General features: G+C 37.3%; 1 protein-coding gene across 1 annotated transcript in view; it reads right to left on the minus strand.

The window, feature by feature from the left end:
* Window positions 1–24,872, minus strand: part of THSD7A (thrombospondin type 1 domain containing 7A) — a 297,588-nt gene that overhangs the window by 18,229 nt on the left and 254,487 nt on the right. The window contains exons 16-22 of the mRNA XM_075049941.1: window positions 15,502–15,680; window positions 11,887–11,892; window positions 11,060–11,193; window positions 9,014–9,167; window positions 8,052–8,193; window positions 7,457–7,572; window positions 2,026–2,143 (exon numbers count right to left, since the gene is read on the minus strand). Coding sequence (XP_074906042.1) covers window positions 2,026–2,143; window positions 7,457–7,572; window positions 8,052–8,193; window positions 9,014–9,167; window positions 11,060–11,193; window positions 11,887–11,892; window positions 15,502–15,680 — 849 coding nt within the window. The remainder of the gene's footprint in view (window positions 1–2,025; window positions 2,144–7,456; window positions 7,573–8,051; window positions 8,194–9,013; window positions 9,168–11,059; window positions 11,194–11,886; window positions 11,893–15,501; window positions 15,681–24,872) is intronic.

Consider the following 24,872-nt stretch of genomic DNA (forward strand, 5'->3'; position numbering starts at 1 on the left):
CAAAAGCAGTTCAGCTTTGTGGTCACTGGGTTTATTAGATGGTTATTACTGTCGTGGTTTAACCCCAGCCAGCAACTAAGCACCACACAGCCGCTCACTCACTCCCCACCCAACCAGTGGGATGGGGGAGAAAATCGGGAAAAGAAGTAAAACTCATGGGTTGAGATAAGAACGGTTTAATAGAAAAGAAGAAACTAATAATTATAATGATAACACTAATAAAATGACAGTGGTAATAATAAAAGAATTGGAATATACAAATGATGCGCAGTGCAATTGCTCACCACCTGCCAATTGACGCCCAGTAAATCCCCAAGCGGCGATTCCCCCCACCCCCACTCCCCCCAGTTTATACACTAGACATGACGTCCCATGGTATGGAATACCACTTTGGCCAGTTTGGGTCAGCTGCTCTGGCTGTGTCCTGTGCCAACTTCTTGTGCCCCTCCAGCTTTCTCACTGGGTGGGCCTTCAGAAGCTGAGAAATCCTTGACTTAAGACTAAACACTACTGAGCAACAACTGAAAACATCAGTGTTATCAACATACTTTGCATACTGAACCCAAAATATAGCACTGTACCAGCTACTAGGAAGACAGTTAACTCTATCCCAGCCAAAACCAGGACAATTATTGAAAAACAGCAGTTACTTCCAACTTCCTGCCTAATAGGAAAATTACAGCTTCAAGGCTTACATGTGAAGTTGCCATCATGTTAAAAACACTGAAAATTTGAAAGCTATTTTACATTACAATTTAAAACAAATTTTCTCACTTCTACAAGTAAATTCTATATTTGCAAAGCACAGAGATTTCAGATAGTGACCCACCTTCATATTTTGAAAAAGCAACAATAATTCTCATTCAGAAAAATATCAGGTCAATTGTTCAGGTCTTGTTTATAAACAGAAGCTTGTAAAGGAAAATCTGACAACATATTTAACCCTTCAACAGAGATGTTAGTTCAGCTCTCACTATGAGGATTATTTTGAATATAGAAGTGTAGATTATTTGAATGTAGAAGTCATGCTTTAAGAGAAGTTTAAAGAACTGAAACATTATTACATTATTAGATACTGCAGTATCAAATTATTAACTGTTATCATTAAAAAATCCACAGGTCTTCCTGTTGGGATTCTGAGGTGGCCAGAGCTTTCAGATGTTTTTGCCTAGACCTTTTTCCTCTGGTGCACTCCCCAAGGAACAGAAAAAGATGCAATATCCTTTTACTCTGAGCCTAGCAGTTGAAGTTGGAATCCATATACTACTAACCGTCCAATATCTGTAGTAACATTTTCCAGACACGATGACAGAATGAAGAGGCGTTATAGATGGGCTTCTACCCTCCTCTTTCAGTAGCCTGTATACCTTAGTTGCCTGGCACAATGGTGCTTTCAGGTCCTTATTCTGAGATATATCAGTGCCAGAGTTCTTCCATAACTAGAATGTGCCTTTGATAACCATTCTCTGACATAGATTTGATTTAAAAAACCTTAGATACTGGTTAGCAACATTTTGTGAAAAAGCAAATTAATGTGATCACATTGAAAGTAACTTGTCCCCCTGCCCAGTTTCTGTGTTTAAAAATATGGAATTCTGCGATGAGTAAATTTGTTGGTTTTAATAATTTTGCTCTTCTACAAGTTATGTTGTTCTAAACTCACCACTAATGAAACTCAAGAGGAAATCCCTCCTTTCTCTTCCTCCCCCCTCTGTCTAAAAAATAAATATTGACATCAGTGTTTATTTTTGTCTCAATATATCATTCATCATATCTCACTTTGTTCTCAGAGTCAGAAACTATTCTGGTCCAAATTGTCATTATCTTCAGTGAGTACAGTCTCACTGAAGCATATTATTTCCATGAATAAGGCTGATTTAGATCCCCATCACTCTCTCTAGTTAGCTAAATTTTCTAGTTCTGTGAATAGAGATATTATTGCTTTTAGTCAAAAAAAAAAAAAAAAAAAAAAAAAAAAAAAAAAGCAAGCTTAGTCTTTCAAATATGCCAAAGGTACATACTGACCTGTAAGGCCACATGTTTGGGAGCACTCAGACCAAGGGGACCAGTCAGAGAGCTGACAGTTCACAGGGCATTCCACCACACAGGATGTATTCATTTGCCATGTCTTCTCCAAACCAAGCTAAAAGAAAATATTCAATGATCAGCATGTAACACCCAGTCTGTGTCACGGGTGCAGGGTATGCATTTGGATATGGTGAATCTGAGACAACTTTAAGCAGGCATGAAGATATTACAAAAAAAAAAAAAAAAGTAGCAATTGGGACATTTAAAAATGTCACTTCAAGATAGTCCTAGTGCATATGCTGGTTTTTAAGTACATGTTTAAATACTATTTTCATCAATTATTTTCTAAATTAGAGCCTATAAATGGAGGGCTTCAGCTCTACAGTATTACTTTATACAATAGTAATTTATGAAGTATCAATAAAGTATTTTGAAATAGGAATATAAAAATACTGAACTATCAACAGCTATTAACAGCTGAATTCAAGTGATGCTAGGAGCCATGTACAAAACTAAGAAAAGGAGGAGGATGAATATGCATTAGGTAGTCAGTTTATTTGTCAGAAGATGTTGCAGATGCTTAAAGTTTACAGAAGCTCAGGAGAGACTGAACAAGTTAATGGAAGAGAAATCTGAATTTTTGAAAACACAGAAACTACATCGGGCAAATACTGTCCAAGAGCTGAAAACAGGTGGAGGCTGTGAGAGGAGTAGATGGAAACTTGTGTACGTCGGTCCTCCTTACTCTTCCTGAGGCATCTGCTTATGCCTCTCGCTTGGTTTTTCCCTAACATGGTGTTTAAGTTTATTATATATATTATGCTATCCATTCTACTGCATGCAAAAATACTGAAATGACATTGACAATTATTTGCTCTAAAAAAAAAAAAATACAGCTTTACATGTTTTTCTGAAAAGCTTTGCAAAAAGCAGAATCCTCTAACATCCCTAAAGTAAAAGCTGCAAATGCTGGAGGAGTATGAGAGAAGGGGACACAGAAAATAGCCAGACTCACATGTTTTCCCAAAAATACATTCTGTACTGAGCTCTTCTCCAGACAGGAGCCAGCCTAACACTAACAAACAATGGAATGCCCACAGGGAAGGAAGAGTTTTATGGCCATGTTTGGAGATGGCACAGTGTCTACATGGTCCTTTGATCTGATCCTGTAAAGTCATTTCTATGTTCTTATAAACTCCCATGCTCCAGATTTTCCCTATCCAAGGAAGAGAAGAGATATTCTCACTAACACACATGAGAATATATGATGCAAGATGGAATACAACTGATAGCAAAAATATAATAATCCCGGAAGCCTGCACAGCTTCAGAATGCATTAGGATAGCTCGATTATGTTGTGTATGATATAAAACATGAAAGAAAATCAGTCCTGCCAATATGAACAGATCTGCAGCATAAAAGACTGTCCTCTTCATTGGCCATCACCAGTGGACCTTGATCATCATTGAGGCCTTTCAGAATCCCAGGCGGTTGTGGATATCTTTAAGTAGATAAAATCCCCACAGAGGTTTTTTTTTTAAAAAGCAAACTAAACATTTCAAAACCTATTTATTTTAATGACTAGAAAGGTTAATGACATAAAACCAGCAGTTAAGACTTTAAAAAGGAAATAAAAACACTATTTCCTACTAAATGCAAGCATAGGGAAGCAATTAGGCACAACATTAACATGTCCTCCATAAATAAGCTACCACAAGTACTGGAAATGTCTCACCCTGATAGACTCACCAAGTCTTAAGTTTGCATTTGCAGTGCCATTTATTGAGACAAATGAGGTTTTAGACCTCTGTTCTGTTTTATACATCAAAGAACAAGTTATTGGCTTTTCTCTCTGGTGCAGTATAACCTTGATTATCCAGCTATTGCACCCAGGCAACACCTGAAACCTTTGTATAATCTGGAATTTGGATAATTAGGAAACTAGAGAACCATCTTCAAAGTTTATATTTGGGTCAAATCTTCTAAGCCAGCTCAATTGACTCCTGCCAATTATAGAAACATGACTGCTCTCTTTCAAGACTGGCCTTCTCAGCTGGACTTTGGCAGCTAGAGAAGGAAAAGCCCAAGAGAGATATTAAAGGTAAGGAGGAGAAAGCTGAAGGCTCGATTACCCACAGTGATGTGCCACTTGCATGTTTTAGATACTGAAGTGCTGCTGAAATAGATTTGGGGAAGAATTGGCAGGCTGCAATTTGATATTAATCACATATTCTTTTCTCATCCCTCCCCTTCCTTCAATTGATGAACCACAATTCACCTTGAAAAGCTTAGAAAACATTTGGAAAAGTGTTCAGTAGCTCCCTTACCTGAAAGAGCCTCTGTTCTGCATGAGTTGTGGTTTCTGAATCGAGAATGGCAAGTACTGGACGAGTTACATTGAAAGCTACTGCTGAGCACCCTGTACTCCTGGTCACACATGCCAGGAGCAGCAGGCTGCCACACCAGCATGCTCTATAAATGCTGTGATCCACAAAAAGTGTCTGTATTTGTTTATAGGAATGTTTGGCACCACAGATTAACCTCTGCTGGAGGTTAATCATGTAATCTGACAAGCAGACTATTTGCCAATAAAACAGAAAAGTTTGCTTTCTAATGCAGACAAAACTGCTGGTTTCTAGGCTTTTCTGATCTTTAATTGAAGGTAAATGAATAAAAATAATCCCATAAATATGACTACGACCAGGACCAGCTTTCTTTAGGTGATTTGATTTTCAAATACTCAAGGAAAAGACAAACTCAGTTCTTGTGATGTGCTAATTTTGCAGAGTTAGAGACCAAGTAATCCAGTATTACTGTGCCTTGAGAGTTTGAAGGGAACTATGTTAACATAACAAGGACTTGGAAATAAGCTCTAGAAATTGATTTATCCTGGCAGTAATGAGGATGACTGGCTAGCTTCATTAGCTGATTGACTGAAACAAACACAAGAGCATATGGATGCTTCAGGAAACCAAAACACATGGGCTCGGAAGAAATGTTAGTATTTAACTACGCTGATGTTCATACCTGGAGATGGTGACAGTCAAAAGACAGCATGAGAGGTTTTTTACATATGGCTTTTATTAGTTTCTTGAACCACATATTATATAGGAACTCAGACATTGCAGTCAGGCAGCTTCACTTCTTAGGGATCAGGATAGGTTTAGCTATTCTGATGGCTCTTCTTTGCATATAAAAATAAGAATCATAATTCTGTAAATGTATCTACATATAAATTAAACAAAACTCTTGTTTTATTCCGACATCTAGTATAAAGGTTTATGATACCCCAGGGGAAATTCCATTAGCTAAGTCATTACAAAATTATTTCATCTTTCTCTTACCATCAACTTTTCTATCCACATGCAACTTAGTTTGAACTTCACTTAATCTTTCTGCACTGCCCTTATAATGCAAAAACACAGCAAAAAAAACCCCACCCTGAAGGATCATCTGTGATTAGATTAATAAGAAGTGCGTAGTATGTATTCACAATTTGGTAATTTCTCAAATGCTCTCCTCTCATGACCCAGAAGGTCACAGAGTTGGCTTTCACATCCTTAGAGTGAAGGGTCTGGTAAGATCTGAACAGCTTGGCTTTCTTGTTAATCAGGTTAACAGGTTTTACTTCTCACAGTTATTGGATCAGCCTTTGACCTTGTCGTACCACTGCTTACACATCCATAATTCAACAAATAGTCTTAACAGTATGACTGGGGAGTGGATCAGAGCTTTCTACTGGAAGATTTATCTCTATATGGCCTAGCAAATCAAAAGGGCAAATAAGACTGTATCACAGTGGTTGCTGATAAAGCCAGGACCCGACTGCAGTGATGTCTGCTGGCCAGTCATTTATGGCAAGTAGCTTTTGAGATACTATCTTCTTGCCCTTATTATTTCTCTGAGTAATAAACTGTCATTTTTTAAGTGCAGGAAAGTTCCAGAGGTTTCTGCAATGAGATTTCAGTGTAAAATGTAATCATTTGTTCTAAATGTTGCTCAAAATCTTTGGTTAACAACAGGAATAATTTCTTGGCTTTATGCTAAAAGAAATATATTTCCCCTTAAATCTAATAAAACATTTTTTTTTCTTTGAAATATTCATATGGATGGATATTTTATATCATGTCTTAGTATGAATTAATCAATATTGCAGTCTCTTACAAATAACCCAAGAGCCAATTTTTTTTTTTTCTTTTAACTCATTAAAACATTAACAGAACGCATTAATGCATTCCCCTGTTAACTTCACAGAACTTGCTGGTAGGTAGCCAGATCTTGAGTTTTTTCCTGAGACATAAATGATCAAATTATTAGATTTGATTATAAACCCAAGAGCTATGTGTGAAGGAGAAACTTGGGACAAAAGCTGGGTGCCAGCCTCAGCTGAAACCTGCCTTTGCTAAGAACTTACAGATTCAGGAATCCAGGATGTTGGAGGGGGTTGGAGAAGCCTATGTATGTCACATACACCAGTACAAAACTATAGTCCAAACTACATGATGAGTTTCCTGACTCCCTCCACTTCTGATGACTCTTCTCTATGGGCACATCCTGAAGACCAGCTACTAGCCAGGAAGGTCCAACAGAAAAGATGTTGGTACCAAAGCTGCTGTGGAGGCCACTCCACCTTTGTCCCCCATTGCAAGTGATTTTGTTTCTGATGTCAAGGTGGTGGGGGAATGGCAGCTGAAATAAGTTCGGTTACTTTCCATCAGAAAGACACCTAGGATTGCCCTTAATGTAGCACTTGGTGTTGTCTTCCCATTTTCCTTCACATTACTATCTCCATGCAATTCAAAACATTAAGACCAACACAAAAAATGTCAGAAAATGAGTGCTGCCAAGTTTGAAGTTAATTTGAACATTTGCAAAATGGCTCTTTCAAAATTTAAGGGCTCCAGTTTGCTAGTTAGTTCTCCATATATGCTCCTATTTAATATTGCATTCATGCTGCACGTTTTTTCACACTAGCTTGGGTATCTTTTGCATTACACAGCTGGATACAAGAAGTTAGCATTCCAGCCCAGCTGCAGAATGTCACGTGAGAAATATTCCAACACATTGAGTAAATGATTGATACTGGCAGCTGTCCAAGGCTCCATGCAGAAATTGTATCAAATTAGAATGATGATTAGTGTTCTGATTAAGATTTATTACCTTTATTCTACTTTATTAATTATTGTTTCTAAGTCATTTCCTTCAGGACATAATAATTCACGTACATTCATGGAGGCACTTAAAAGTAACCGAAGGAAATTGTATAAAAATCACTGTTGAAGGCACAGTTCATTTCAGAGGTACTTAACAATCCATGAATGGTGTTGCAAAACATCTGGCGAGGATGGGTTACAAGCCATATAGCTCAGCTGGCTCAGCATTAAATAGCACCATTAGAAGGGAGCTTACTCACAGGTACCCAACTCACCTCTTCACAGTACTTCAGGTCAACTGATTTGCCATCACTGCGAACACAGTCAAGCATCCGTGTTTTGATACCATTACCACAGACAGCCTTCTCGCTGAGCTGACATGTGCTCCAGTCTGAAAATAAGGAATTAATTAGCATAGCAGACATTTCAAATAAAACTCATAATGATCCAATGTCCCACCTAATTCTAATTCTGATGGCCTAAAATAATCCTCACAAGCAACTTTTACACATGCAGAGGCTCACAGATCCCAGCTGCTACACATTTTTGGAAACAGAGACTTTTACTGCAAATAGTCAGTGCCATGATGCCTTCCTGAAAAGTTCATATTTGGTTTCGTCTGTATGGATTTTGAGCAAATCACAAAATGATCGGAGAAATACATTTCCTGGAGTTACAGCGTGCACACTTCACCCAAGTTGCAAAGCCTCCAGTAATATTTTATCTGGATCAAATAGCCTGAATCAGTTTTCAGTACAAGCTCCACAGCAACCTCCAGATAAGAACAGAAAACTGAAAAATCTGTCCTGTAAGGTGAATGGAAGTAAGCCATAGTCCCAGGCTGTCACTGGAGCAAAACACCACAAATACCTGTCACATTGTAGTCATAGTGGTAGCAGTTTTTGTTCAAAGTGCAGACTTCTGTCTCGGTGGCAGCAGGACAAGACTTTCCATCATCTGGTTGTCTCAGGGATTCAGCTGACCTTTCACGGACACTACTTCCATTGCACGGCTTGAAAGGGAGATTGGAAGCAGCTTTGATATTTTGGCACCCTGATACCTTTTCATGCAACATTATACCAACCTTTCAAGTAATCCCTTCACAAAACACAAATGTAAAATAATGGGCTCATGCTGTTGTGTAAAAGAAACCATTTCCTTGTTATTTCAGAGAATTTAGTCTGCTCTTTCACCTTGGTACCACGCAAAGTGAAATATCTTCTAACTTGGAAATGCCTTGATACTTTCCTAACTAGTTCATATTTCAGTACTAGTGCTTTGGAACTATTTCCCTCATAAACTGGATATTGAGATACTCATTTTCCAAATGCTATAGTGTAGCGCACGAGAGCCTGAATACTCAGAGGTCCCGAAACACTTTTTTATGTTCGGTTTGGGTTTTTCGACATTTCTTTTTAAAATTGCTGGCCAGAAGGGGAGAGGAGACCCAAAATTATCTTCCTATGCTCAGTCTTGATCTACAGACTTTGCTTGTTACAGAATAGTGAAATTTTTAGAACAGTGACTGAACTGCTACAGAGAGACTCACAAGCCACTGCCAAAGCTATTCCACCACACAGAACGCACACCACACTGAAGAATGACCGCTGGGGACATATTATATTTTGTGTTTTGGAGCAATTTCACTTAATGGAAAATACTGACACACTTTATTTGTAACCAATGATCAACAATCCTAAATATGACAGTAGAGATAGAAATTTACACGTGTAATCACTGCTCAATTCAGCATCTTTGCACAGTATGTCATGTATACATTTTTAAAGTATCCTCCTAAAACTATAAACATTACACTTCGGTATACTTCTTACCAAAGAACATCGAGACCATGATCCCCATTCAGACATAACACAGTCCTCAGGACATGGTAATGTGCATTTTCTAGCACCAAGTGGCATCTCTTCAGGATCACACAGGTAGTCCTCTACAGTGTCAGAAGGACCATCCACAGTGTTTAGCATGCACCTGGAAAAAAGAACTGCACATAAACTACATTTGCCATGGATTTTGTACAGTAACTGTGTTCCGCCTTATTCTGAAGCATTTTAACATTTTGTCAGCACATAACAGTCATGAAGTAATTGAAGTAACAGAAATAAGTATTGATCTATGTATATCCAAGAAAAGCTGAAGAGCCAAAAATAATCTTCATTTTTACAGAGGACAGCCATATAAAGAAATGCACAGAATTTAGACAGTTCTTATCAGTGATCTCCTGAGAGTTTCTGGGTAGATTATTTACTTGACTTTAGCTTACCTCTGAGCCAGAATAATGCAAATCATCTGCAGTTTAGACATATTTTGTGCATGTGTCAACTGATACTTTTAAATCTAGAACTATTAAAACTTTTTAAATTTTATATTCTTAGTATTAATCCCTAATTTACACAGATGCTTTTTAATTACCATTATATTAAATTAGCAGATGGAGGCCCAGTTAAGATGAGAAATGAATATGCTTAGTTTTGTACAGCTGAAGATGACAGTCTTCATTCCACAGTATTTCCAATGCTGTGGCATCTACTATTAACTTATCCCTTCCACTTGTCAGCAGAAGACCAACTAGTACATGACTAGGATCATTCAAATTAAGAGGCTTGTATCTGTTTTCCAGAATTGCAAGAGAAAAGCCCATATCAATAGGATATTTCTTACACACAGAAATACTCAGAGTTTCTTCCATTTGACCACATTAATTTTTTACAAATATCTTACATTATCAGACTAAACTAATTTTTGAACCACTTTCTGTTCTAAGGTAAACACAAGAGATGCAGCATGAGCATATATTAGCTCTGTAGAATTAGTACTTTAATGGCATTATGTGATAATAAATGAAAAGTTAGATATTTTTAGTCCCAAAGGGCTGAAAACACTTTCTTTATCTTTGATGGTAGTGTTAAAGTCTATTTTTCAACATAAACACTGATTAATTTTGATTTTTTGTATTGGAGTTTTTTTAAGAGTATTCTTACAAGAATTTGTTTAGATGCTACTGTGTGAGAAGAGTTATGGATATTCTTTCTAACTTTGGTCAAGCAAAGACTAAGACTTTGGCCTTTTTGAAGTAAATGGTTACACTGAGGAAACAGTGCTATTGTGAACAAAATCGTGTAAATGTGCCAGTTTCTAAGCACTTGTGGCAGGGAAAAGAGAACATTTAGCAGTTCACTGTATACAGCTCTCATTTTGGACCTTCAAACTGAATTCACATTATGCTTTATTATTCAGATTTATAATCCCAAATTTTGTGTCACTTTGAGGTTAGCCACTAAAAAAAAATAAAACAAACCCCAACCAACCCAAACTCCATGTACTGCTTTACTTGTTGTTGTAGCACACCATGTGAGACTAATTTTAATTAACCTTTGATTAGAGGTCTAGGATGATAAGCAAGCATACAAGATGCCTAAATCAGGTTCAATAAACAACAGATGATGTCTGGATTTTTCTATTGCACTTCATTCACTTTTGTCACTTTTTCCTGTAATAAGTGTAACTACTATTCCCAAGTGCATATGTACTTAAAAGGGGTTTTAAAATCATAGTTTCATATAGAAAAAGGACCATTTAACTTTTCAGAAAAGGACTAAAATCATATGTTACAGCGTTTGTAGCAGTATAAGTGCAATATACATTAGTTTATAAACCAGGGATCAAGGTCTACATCTGTAACCAGTAGACAGAGCCATATTGCACTCAATGAAGATATTCTGATTTAAATCAGCCAGGGTTCTGGTCTGGTATACTACAGGTAGACTTAGCACTTTACATTACACAAAATTACATCAAATTAAATACAGCCATGACTGAAAGTGAAGGTTCTCTAAAGTGAAGGAGGAGCAATACTGTTTTACCTGACTTTCCTTGTTTGAACACCTTCTCCACAGTTCTCTTTTAAGTCCACATTCGTCACCTTGCAGACGCTCCAGGGCTCAGTAACCCATACATACTGGCTGCAGTCACTGTGGCAGGGAACTACTTCATATACCTGGAATCCACACTGAGTGTCAGTTTCGTTGCACACAAATAAGATAAACACGCAACAGTGATCATGCAAAAAAGGGTTAATGCTCTTTTTGGTAAGAACAACAAATGTAAGCTTGCTGATTTAGAGGCTGTAGTAATAATACAGAGAAAATACTTGACAGAAAACTACAGAAATAACAAAAAGTCAGAAGCTAAGACATCTAATGACAGATTCCCTGGTTTTCTCTGCCTCTAAGCCCATGCTATGCCTTTTCCACCAATAACATCAACACAGCTAACATAAAATCTGTAACTAAGCTAGCTCAGAGGTATATCTTTTAGAAAAACACTGCTAAAACTCTGCTAAAACTTTACTTCTATCTTTCACATCTCTCCTCAACTATTCCATCCCACTGTTATTAGTTGTGGGGCTATTGTATTTCTAAAGAGAGGTGAGCTCAAGGTAAATTATCCCAATATATACTTTATTTTTCATTGTGGATACTTAAAATCACTCTAATATATTTGTGTACCAGCATTAGTATTACATTTAAATTTGAATACAAATTTGAAATAGTATCTCGTACAGTAATTTATACAGTGTTCCATATATTTTCTCAAACATACATTACAAAAAAAGGACAGGCAACGTAAACATTGGAGCACAATCAGGAAGCACATGTTAAGGTTATCTCTCTATTTTAGAAACTCTTACCTGAGCCTGAAGAAAGTATTTTCATGAACCCAAAAGAAAAAACAAAGATAAAAAGAAAGAATTATTAGAGTGAAGCATAGGTATTTAAATGGCATTCATTTAGCTTTTATCACAAACAATATTCTATGACTTCTGCCAAGCAAAAGGCATCCAATTTTTCCTCTTGGATCTCCCTTGCTGTCATGAGGCATTTTTGCAAGAAGTTTGTCCTTGGAAGAAAATAAAAGTTTACAAATCACAACTGGTGGGAAGAGACTGTAAATTAGCCAGTCTCTTTTTCAGTCCCTAACATACGATAAAACTGTTTTCCCTTTTTGCCTATAATGAGCATCAACTCTTCACACAGTAGGGAATCCAGTTTCCCTAAGACAAGAGAAAATCCTCAATGGTTTTGGAGGATACTGGACTTCTCTATTAATTGAAATTGTTCCGACAGCATTAAGTGCAATAGATTCAGGGGAATAAAAGGAACTGGCAGTTCTCATCCTTTCAAAGTTCATAAGTCCTTCATTGAGTATCTTAATTATGCATAGGTTACTTAAAGCCCATTGCCCCAAATTTATCTTATACCAGCTAACTTCACATATCATTCTGGGTATCAACTCAGCACAACTAATATTTCTAGACAATCTAAGACATTGCCTTAAACAAGTCCTTGATTTCTTTTCAGCAACACTTTTTGGGTAGAAAAAGAGAGCTGATGGTTTGATAGTTTATCAGTTAACCTGCAACAAAATACCTTGAACAATCAATGCATATAGAGTCTGATATATCACTGTGCAGCTGATCAGCCCATGCACAAGACAACCAGCATAGGCAGCATATTTGGGCCTTCTTTGAACTACATAAGCATTAACTCAAGCATAAAGATGGGTGGTATAAATGCATGGTAAGGAAGGTACTGGACTCGTGCACAATTTGTAGTCACATGGGAAGTGGCATTTTACTTATTCTTGTCCAGGATTTCCAAAATGAGAATAAGGAAGCCTTAATTTAGGGAAACATCTCTATATATCTCACCTTGGTTGGCATAAGAAGAAATACATAAACTCCACATATTCAACAGCCTTTCCAGTAACATAAAAGTTGGATATCTTGCCAGAAAGGCAAAGGAGAACTCTATATTGCATTTCATGTGTTTAGTGGTGTTTTCCTGACCCTACTGGCATTTTTGTAACTATGACTGCAGGCCCTGGCAGTTGGGTAGTGTAAGGATCGCATACCCACCTGCTGGGTAAGGGGGCAAATAATGCCTGGAGCCAATGAAGAAAGGGATGTCCTCATTTTCTCTAACAGTCTCAGACTAGCCTCTTCATTTAAAATCCTCTGAAGGCCATTGACATGCTTTTATAATAAACCTGACTCTATTATTATTGCAGTTATGAAGATTTTTAGCCTAATGAAGTGAGTACTGAGAAAGCTTCATTCAGTTGGAGTGTGGTTTGGGAGTCACCCTGGTGTGCATGGCCCAGGAGGAAAGACACTCAATGAGACATCTAGCATTCACTGTGTTCAGTCCCTCTCCAAAACACAGTCATACATGTCAGCCCTGAGAGACGCTGAACAACTTGCTCTTAAAACTTGAAAAACCTCTTAAGCACTTTATTTCCATATTTCACTAGCCTTACCATTAGAAAGTTTTCCCAAGGCTTAACCCAAATCTGCTTGCAGCAGTCTAAGCCTACTGCTTTTTATCTTATCCATGATGCCCATGGAAAATTGATTATTTCCTCCTTTGCAACAGCCTTTTATGTACACACATGCTAGCAGACTGCCAGCATCCTCCCTCCCATCTTCTCTTCCATCGGCTAGACAACATGTTGCAGTCTTTCCTCAGAGTTCATAATTCCTAGATCTCAGCTTATAGCATAGCCCCTCTGTACATCATCTTCCACATACTTGTGGGCACCAAAGACCCAGTCTAACTATTATGCTTTGTATGTATGCAAATAAGCGTGTTATATATATAAGTAATAAATACATAAATAAAACAAATTACATTTAATAATTGAAATAAGTATTCTGAAGAATCAGTAGTTTTCCAGCTGAATGAATGGTGGATCACATTTAGATTAAATAATTCACTTAAAATTAAAATGCACGTGTATTCCCTGCATGTTTCTGAATTGACAGTGAATGTATTTAAAATTGAAAGATACAGCCTCTATATTCTTTGACATTCCTATCTTATCTGTAGAGCTCCCTTCTCATGAAATTACTATATTTCAAATTTATTTTTACAATAATTACATTTTGAATCATCTATTATTATTTGGCAACTACCATGTAAAATCGCAAATCAAATTCGAGTCAAAGTACCGGTAGAGGGCAATAGTGTTGCATACAAGTGGCTAACAGCCTTCTAGCAAAATCACCTTTGAGGCAGAAAAATACAAACCTATTATGTACTACATGAATATTAAAGAAGGAAAAAGACATCTGTATAGACTATAATATGCTCCTATTGAAACACATTCCTCCTAATTTAAAGCATATTTACATGTTGACCCAAATCCAGCAACCCTCATTCTAGTTTGTATTTTGTTAAAGTAGCTCACAAACTTAGTTTATTAGCTGCAGTTTAACACTTATTATTTTCTAAATTAGAACTAATTACGTTCCCTAAAGTAGAAAATTAGCTCAACAAGCCATTTCACTCTGTGCTAGCAAAATATCAATAGGATAATATCAAGTACATGCATTTTTATTCAAATGAAAATTGACAGCACATTTTTTTTCAATCTTTGAATATTTACAGAGAAGACCGTGTGGCTGTTTAAGATGCCTCTGCAGACTAAATTAAATTCAACAGTAATATGAATATAAATCAACTCTGAAGAGCATAAGTTAATTGACAAGGAAGGTTTTTCTTTCTAAAACTCCCCAAGCAAACAAGAGCAAACAAGCTTCAGGGGTTTGACTTGGACTAGTGCTACACTTGGTCCCAAAGAGTAAATGCTCATTAGTGGTCAAAGCACTCCCAGTGTGCTCTTGGATCACATTTTCTGGCTTAGTTTCACTTGAAGAGGATCCAGACTGTGCAGGCAGACTGCTCCATACTGGAAAATCAAGTGCCGTTAGTGGGACAACTGGGAGATTGACTTCAGAAGTGCATTCCTGACTGGAACTGCAGTGTCAGGGAAAGTGTACCCAGAAGGTTAAGCTCCTGCTTGACTAAAACCTACTAAGGGACGCTGAGATGATACTGTGTAAGCGTTTGAGAAGTTTTAATATGCTTTCTGATCTGAGATGGTCAGGGAATGACTCTAAGAATCTCACCAGTTCTAGCATGTATCTTACCATGTTTAGCATGAAACATTTTACCCATTGTAAGAGAAGATTTTCAGCCACGTGGTCTTCACAATCTGCATGTAAGAATGTTTTATTGTCTCCAACCTGCAGTTCAGATAATGTGCTAAATTCTTGAGGATGAGGAAGTAATGAAGGCAGATCTTTTGCTGACTGAGGAAATGTAAGCCAACACATAGTCCTCCTCTTACCAGCATCTGCCATTTATGTTGTATAGTTTTTCCACATGAAAAAACAATACAGCTAAAAGGGTTATCTGAGGTATGGAAAAAGCTATATCTATAATGTAAATATAAATCTAATTACCTGATTGACGTGATCTAGCTTTGGACAGGGTCTTCCACCATTGTAGGGTTTTTCACGGAGCCATTTAGACCGAACCTTTACCCCGCTCCCACAGGATTTACTACAGCGAGACCAGTTGGACCACTCACTGAGCTTGCAGTCGGAGGGACATGGAATAATACAGGCTTCCTCAATATAACCTGTGTGAATGGAAAAGAAAGTAAAATCTCTTCAGCCTGTCACTCTGCCACTTCTCCCTGAAGCCCTGGTCTACTTCATTTAGATTGTCCAAAGTTTGACTTGACAGGACTGTGTGAATAGAGAGATTTCTTCATCATTAGGGCTAAATTAAATCCTGCAGAAAACTGACACATATAGCTGCAGACTGTGTCAGATTAGCAGCTGAGCATCCTCACTGCTATCTGATTAGGATTCACACCCCCCAGATTTCAGCATTCAAACTTTCTGACAGCTACAGTGTAATTGGCACTAACTGTCTCTTGGCTGCATCATTCTTACACTGTAAAAACAGGTGTTTGGGTTTTTTTTAAGGAAAAAAGGTTTAATTAAAAGCTCCTCCATAATTGTATCAAGTAATTCAATTGCAGTTATACATCAAAAATCCAACTGAATCAAAAGATACGCATCTTACCAGCCTGGAGCAAGGGAACTTAACACCTTGTGACCTTTCTGAGGCTAGAAAGAGAGAGTGGCCTGCCACATTAATGATCTGCCGATTAACAACCATCTGCCCCCAGTAGCACACTGAATGATTGCACTGAATGGAAAAACAGATGTTTGGTTTGGATAAGTCATCTGTCCTGAGAGGTTGGAAAGGGGCATGACATGGTCTGCAGGGAGTAACATGAGGCCTCAATTCACTAAATAAGTGAAAATGTCTTTCTTTCAAAAGCAACATATGCTATACCTCTACAATAAGTATCATTTATGGCAATATTTACAGCAGAAGCTATAAAACCTCAAATAAAAAACTGGTCTTTACTGCATTTTTACTACAACTATACCCTAAACCTATATGAACTCTCCTCTCCCCATTCCTGTGTCAGATCTGCAATGTATTTACTGTTGGCATGTGCAATGTCAATGCATTTAAAAGTGAATTAAAATATTTGATGGACACAGTTGCAAAATTAACACATACTTGGGTAAGATCATTCTCAAATGATTGGCACAGTTTGCTAGGCATGGTTTCAAATGTTTCTCACATATCTCGATTTTGTTTCAGTTTGAAAGCAACAACTGTCATTTTCATCAGAGCTGGTGTTAGCAGCTTTATGTTTTTAACCTATACTTCTAAGTAAAGCTATTCTGTCTCTTCTAAAAGCAACCAATACCAAACAATCACAAGTTGTGTAGAGAATCAAAACACTTAAGAGATTTAAATTCTATATATGTATTACTAGTTACTTCAATTAATTTGCTTTAGAAATGAAGAACAGAAGGGTTTGGGGGTTTTTAAACATACAGTAACATTCAGAATATTTTATGGTCAAATTCAGGTGATGATTTTATCCTATATAGCTTTCCTCTATTTGGAAGTGTTAAATAGTTAAATAAATATACAGAGCACATCCTGAATTTGAGCACTGCAAAACTACTGTTCACCAAATATATCTTCCTTAAAATGGCTAGAACATTATTAGCTTGAATTACAAGCATATTTATTAAACGTTTCTTGCCGTTTGATTGATCAGCTCAGTGATATCATATGAAAGGTACACTGTGTTAGACAAAATATATTTTTGAAGATCATATCATGCGTATCAGAGGTGGTGACATAGATTGCCCTGCAGTAGTAAATGCAAAATTGATTACATTTCACCTTACCTGACATCTCTGAGTAAGTCTCAGAAATCAGATGCACCCTATCTCAGAGCCCCATCCTACACTGAACTTTGAGTGCATAAATATCAAACTCTCGATCTTCACCAGAAACGAGCTTTTAATGAGCCCTCTTAGGTGCTATACAAAACCATATACTCACAGAATCAATGAACTACTGAATGAAAATGGGGAATAATAAAATAGTTAAAAGAAACAATTCCCTCCATGCAATAACTATTTAGTGATATTTATTGTCTGATAGAACTAAGTGAAGATTTTACTGCCCTATGAATTTTCTTGACATTCTGAAATGCTGCCTTTACTTTCGATATAAATTCTAAGTATTTTTTTTCTAGAGAAACCTTCCTACTGTAACACAGTTATGCCATTTATAATTTCTTAAATTTCTGCCTCTATAATTAATGTCTGGAAGAAACAAATTCAAGTTGTTTTAAATGTATTGTACATCCTTAAGTAGGTAACTTTAACCAGTACAGGCTGCTTCAGGAAGACTTTATTTTAAGGACTTCCATAAACCTCTGAGCTATTTTAAATTTGTTTTAATTAATCTCAAAGGGATCTTCCCAATCTGCCCCCATCATAGAAAAAGATCTTCTCCAGGATATCATGACATTTTGGGACTTGGATAACTATAGCATGGGAATACATTGTAGCCTACCAAAAGGAGCCTGTGTGGAACATATTAAACTAAAATGATTGACAAATTAGAAACTATTTTGCTGTATTTCCCTTCAGCTCATCCGAACAAGGACAATAAAGATTTTTTTGAGATAATGAGAATGTTAGCCAAAAGGTTAACAAGATGTTTAGAATTTTGCAGACAGATGATGTATCAAATACATTATACTATAAGCAAGTCCCAGGTAACATTTTAATTACACTGAGCTATAGTGCAAGTGATTCCATAAAATATCAGATGAAACCATACCACTACAGCAACCTTTTTGCACACTATCTGTGAAACAGCTACATTGAAGTCAGCCACTAAAACCCTTTGGTGTAGAATGCAATAAAGCCGGAACAGCATTGTATTACAGGTATAGTGCCTTAGTAAGAGTTATAATACGGAAAACTACATGGTTGCTTCTTGTATGTTAATGCATATTGGAGAGGATATAGTGGGCCAGCTGACATTTACCACCCACTTTATAATGAAAAAATACTGAACTGCAATCTTATACCGGGTCCTTAATCCTACAAGCTTCATGGAATAGCTTCTGCTCACCATACAGCTCTTTCCTATGCCATCTTTATCTCCTCTCCTCCACCTCCTTCCTATTTCCTTGGAAAAGCTGGCATCAAGACCCAAACTCTACATGTGAAAATTAACCAGCAAAACAAGAAGAACGGAAAAGACACATGAAGAAGAGAACAAGAATGGAGTCAATCACTGAAGGCATAAAAATAAGCTCTACAAGGTAGGAAGGCCTGGAGCTACTGGAAATGTGGAACATTTTTGAAGAGTGGAGAGAAAAAACACTATTAGGCAAGATGCAAGACAAGCATAAAAAAATCCTAGCTACTGGTATACTAAGAACACTGGATAAAAAATAGGTCAAGGACATGAACAGAATAAAGGGATCCAGAAAGGAGTTTCACAGCTTCCAAGCCTTCTCCAAACAGAAGGAAAAGAAATTAAATGAGTGTAGTTACTTTTCAGGGCAGAGTCAGAAGTCAAAACAACAGAGGAAACACAAGATGAAAGAGAGACTGAGGGGGAATAGAGGAAAGGGTAAGAAAAGACAGTTGGAGGGAAGAAGAAAATAAATAGCTCAGAACACAGAGTCAAGAGAATTGTAAGGACGTACTGCATAGGGATAGAAAACAAAGAAAGAAGAGAAAAGATATTAACATCCTGCCAAAAGTAGTAACTTGGTGAAGCACAAACAGAATGCAGTGCCCTAAAGAGCCTACACTGGTATCTCCTGACCAGACAGTGAAATGTAATGAAGAATGTTCCCACAAATAAAAACAGAGGACAAAGGGAAGAAATAAAAAGACTGTGGCATCTGATTTGCATTCTATAGGTAATTAGTGTGTAGAAGGAAAATGACCCTCATATATTTGACATCAAAAAGTTTTTGGCATATTCAACCCTTGGCATCTTCTTTGCCTTTCAGGTGTCTTGCTATTTCACTTAACAGATTATTTAGCATTTAGCTGTGCCACTGGACTCCCTTAGAACCCAGGCAGAAGCAGACGTCAAATTGCTTGCAGATATTTCTCTACCCAAGAAAGAAGACTGAATTAAAAAAAAAATAAAAATTACTTGTTGCAAATTACTTGTTCCACTCCATTTACTACCCATCTGATGGTACTTTTCAGAAAAAGCTTCTCTGGAGCATGTCATCACCTCAGATGCCTTTCTGTGTGTATGATGTCAACATATCTTTTACAGTGATTAAGGATGATAATCTCCAGAAGCTCATAGCAATCGTCCCTCAAATCCAAGAAAGCAGATGTTCAGGAACATTGAAAAGTTTATACACTTTTTTTTGGTTGTTTTTGTTAAATTTCAGTTGCTTATATTTATAAACTTTGTCCATGCTGTAAAAAATCTAGCAATTGAGAGGAAAGCATATTGTGATATAGAAAAAATACATGGAAAACATAGCAACACAGAAACCAGAAATATTGCATTAAAATGGCACTGGTGATACAGATACACAGTTTCTGACATGAAAAGGATATGAATGAGCCATTTTTAAATTTCCAGTCTTGTTTCCACTCTGATCTAATCATCTTTGAAAGGGTGCCCCTTGTGTTAGCATAAAATCTTATTAAAGAAACAGTCCTCTAATATGTGGACATGTGAGTATCTGTGTGGTGGAATATCACACCATTATATCACATGGACAGGTTGTGTAATATAATTGCAGCAAATGTCATGCTAGAACCTTGAGGTTTAAAGAACAAGCAAGAAATTACCAAGTGTCGTGGTTTAACCCCAGCCAGCAACTAAGCACCACGCAGCCACTCACTCACTCCCCCCCATCCAGTGGGATGAGGGAGAAAATCGGGAAAAAGAAGTAAAACTCATGGGTTGAGATAAGAACGGTTTAATAGAACAGAAAAGAAGAAACTAATAATGACAATGATAACACTAATAAAATGACAACAGTAGTAATAAAAGGATTGGAATGTACAAACGATGCGCAGGGCAATTGCTCACCACCTGCCGACCGACACCCAGCTAGTCCCCGAGCGGCGATTCCCCACCCCCACTTCCCAGTTCCTATACTAGATGGGACGTCCCATGGTATGGAATACACCGTTGGCCAGTTTGGGTCAGCTGCCCTGGCTGTGTCCCCTCCCAACTTCTTGTGCCCCTCCAGCTTTCTCACTGGCTGGGCATGAGAAGCTGAAAAATCCTTGACTTTAGTCTAAACGCTACTTAGCAACAACTGAAAACATCAGTGTTTTCAACATTCTTCTCATACTGAACTCAAAACATAGCACTGTACCAGCTACTAGGAAGACAATCAACTCTATCCCAGCTGAAACCAGGACACCAAGGTAGAAATACAATAGATGCAGAGAGAAGGAAAGAATGAAAGCAGTGAAATGGCTATGAAGAAGACCTGAGGAAAAGAGTGTGAAGGTGAGGGAGGGACAGTGAAATAGAAGACCAACACTGTAAAGGCTGAAGATATGTTCTCTGGACATCAGCAGTTCATGTTTTGCCTGCTGGTTCTCTTCCTGACTGAAGTCTTTCACTGCATGCTTACTGCAGCTCTTCCTTCTCCCCACAGTGTGAGGGATGTTGGAAAGTTAAGACCTTGGGATACTGTGGTACAGAGCATTGACCCTGCATGGTCCGGAAGGGTATTGCAAAAAGATGCCCATCTCTTAAGGCCTATTCCTTTTCCCAGTGCAGTAGTTCCTCAATTATTTCAGCTCCTGTCAGATGAACTTCACAAGGCTGTGAAATGGGCAGTTGTCTACTATGAGTGAGAACATGGCTATTCTATCATTAAAGATTTATTACTGAACCACAATTTAACAAATGGCTTTGAACCAGTAGGACTATGAACTGAACTCATTAGTGAAAGGGAAAGGTTTACTGTCCCATTGCTAATTGGCTATAAAACCTGGACTCCTAGAACAAAGTCACTAATAGATGTGATGGATAATTTATAATGGAGAACTTTAATAGACTTCACACTTTGTCTAATGACAAAGCAGGTTAAGTAGGTGGATATAAGATTTTTCCCCACAGACTGCACCTGCAACACATTAAGAACAGACTGACTACTTGAGTTGAAGGGTGCAGACATAAAGAACATCTTAGAAAGTGTTTACATGAACTCTTTTGTCCTTAGGACTGACAGATTTATGCTCCTGCTTTCATGACTAAAATGTCATGCTGTGTATCCAAGAAAAAAACTGCAAAGTCAGAATGGTTTATGTTCTTCAACACAGATTTTTTTTTTCAAGGAAATACAAAGTTCTTGGATCTCATCTTCCAGGACAAAGAAATATACAATTATTTGCATTTCACTTCTAACAGAATATATGTATTTCTTGAGACTATTCATATAGCTGCCTTGCCAAGGAAAGATAAATTGAACTCCATAAGACTTTTTTCTTTCTTTTTTCAGGATTACCTTTCAAAACCTCAAAACCTGAGAGAAATTGTTAATGCTTAACTATCTTCTGCATCAGCATTTCTCTCTGGTGTACTAACTACAGGACTTCAGGTAATGGATGACTGCTTCATGACTGATGTCCTGTTGATGGGGCAGATATGGTGGCACCATAATGCAGAGGCCTAAGATAGTGTTTCTGGTGCAGGGCTATAATAGGTAGCATATTTCTAGAGAACACACAACAGAACAAATATGGCATCTTGTATACATTTAAAAAAAAAATCTTAGAAAAGATACAATCTATGAAACAGCAAAGTATCCTAATAACAATTTGAGAACCTAAGACTACTACCATACTAGATTAGAATCTCCTATGGGAAATGTATTTATTTTAGAATAAACATGTAACAGAAAGTCTCAATTAGATTTTAACGCTCTGCTATTTTTTTGTTGGTAAATTTGCATTGCTTCAATTTAGAATGTTGACAGTAAAAAAAAAAATTTTTTTTAAAATCCTAAAACAAGTGGATACAGCAAGTTCTAACTGACATCTTGGACCCTGTAGACTCTGTTATAACATACGAGATTTTACTATCACACACATAAGCAATTAAATACAAAATTCCTCGATTCACATTGATACTCCTAGCAGCTGTTGTAAAAGTATTCACTGATATGCAGATATTCCTCTCTAATCCCCCGCATAAGCCTTGTAGCCACGAAGGGCTTTGTAGAGTCAGCACAAATCAATGCATCTCATTTAATTAATGCTAAAGGGGGAAATAATCTCACACTAATAAGGCAGCAGACAAACTATCCTGGCCTGCTTGACTGTGCCTAAGGTCTTAACAGTGAACTGACATGAATTAAGAACGGTAATACGACCTATATAAAAACGCTGCATCTGTCCGCCATGCTACTATGTTTGCCTTCACTATGCGCACACAAACACAACCACTGCTCAGCTTATGTGGGTCATGATTTATAATTGATATATGACGGAGGAAAACTAAATATTGAAGAGTAAATAGTGTAGTTCATAAGCATGACAGTGGCCTGCTTTTAAGTTTTTGTCATGAAAATACCAAGGTACAGTTTAAAGGGACCATGAAGAGATTCTCTTTCAATTTTTTTCACAAATACACTGAAACAGATTGTTGGCAGACACATGTCATTATCCACAGAGCTCTAGTATGCTAGTGATGACAGGGATAAAGCTATGAACAGCCACTGCTGCTTTTCTAATGGAAAAAACCTCTCACACTTGACTATCAAGCGAACAATACATTTTTGTATTTCTCCAGTAAAATTACCTATGTAGTACTGAAACAAAGCAGGAGCCAGAGAAAGGACAATTTATGGGTATTCCATTAAGGAAAACAGGTAAACAACAGCTCAGTTATTGCTTTTAGCTGACATTACCACATCTGCTGACAACTGTCAGCTGTTAGCTCCTGCCCACACTCCACAGAACTGGTATGGCTGAAAAATACCAATGGCAGGATATTTCAAATGGATGCTGAATGGTGCTAACTCTTTCATCAATAAATTTAGCTCAAATTTGAAAGAAAATAAGAAAAAAACCGCCTTGTCCCCCTGCAGCTGAAACTTAGGTCTATTTTCAGCTGTTAGTTTGGGATTTCTTTTGAAGCACCTGTTAAGCTACAGAAAGCTAAGGACCCTCTTCAGAAAGGCTCTGCCCTCTGCTTCTCCAGTGTTCTCACCTAGAAGTAACAACAGATTTATTTAACCATATTTTGCCTTTCCTTTTTTGTTATGGTCACTCCTGTCTTTTTGAGAAACATGTTCACACTTGGGACTTTAAAACTGCACCCATAATTTCAAAGATTATCACAAGAATCCTCTTATGGGTCTACTAATTTAGGGCCTTCCTTGTGTCACACCCTTCCTTTAGCTCCTCAGTGTCTGTGAAATTGTTAGTTAAATCTTCTCAAATCTTTTGAAAATGAGATGTGTCAAGCAGTAAAAAGAGTCCCGAAGTATTTGTTCTTCTGCTCCTGTTCACCTTTTCTTTTCTGAGTAAGTCAACTGAATTGTGATTCTAAGCACACAACTTTTCACTCAACAAACAGCTTATGAATTTTTTGGCACTGCAGAGCAGGTCTGTCTTCTGATTCTTCCCACTCAAAACAGCATGACTTGCAACACTGAATCATTCGTGGCCTAATAAATTTACACAACAGTATTTACATAAAATTTTTGAAAGTCTTACAATTTTATTTTCTTGTGCATTTTAGTATATCACACAACACATCCCTCGATATATTAATAACATATACTGTGGGTGTAGTTTGCCCCTCCTGTCAGATTTAGAGGATGTTGTAACAGGTGAAGAAGTACAATTATCCCCATTTCCCACCTCATGATTTCATAGTGTCAGGAGATAACAAAAGTTCAGGTAAAAGTTGGACACTGCACAGGAAACATCTTCCCTTAAATAACAGTCTTGATTTCTCTCCTAGTCCAAGCTAATTTGCCAAATCATATCCCATAAAAACTGTGATTACATATTATACTACTTGTAAAAGAAATAACAGACTCGCAGGAGCTAACAGTAAAACAGATTTCTGAATAAAGCAGATAACATAGCAGACAAATCTGACTCTTCTTCTTTGGATCAGTTACAAAAATCAGTGAAAAAGTCAGTGTTACCATTTCCATAGGGAAATAAGCAACTCTGTTGGAATTAACAAAAATAACCCAAACAGGCTTGAATTATAAGTCCTGTCAAGTTTAGCTTGAAAAACTAAAACCAGATTGTTGGGAAGCTATGAGGCACTTTTATTTGCTAGCAGGTGGGGTAACTATTGTGATACCACAGAAGTACCTTGTTGGTTTGGCATAACATAGCTTTTATGTTTGTTCTTAAAGAAAAAAAACAAACAACACACTGAAATCTAGAGATGATGCCAAACT

This window comes from Buteo buteo, chromosome 2 (genome assembly GCF_964188355.1).
Source record: "Buteo buteo chromosome 2, bButBut1.hap1.1, whole genome shotgun sequence".
NCBI classification, from domain to species: Eukaryota; Metazoa; Chordata; class Aves; order Accipitriformes; family Accipitridae; genus Buteo; species Buteo buteo.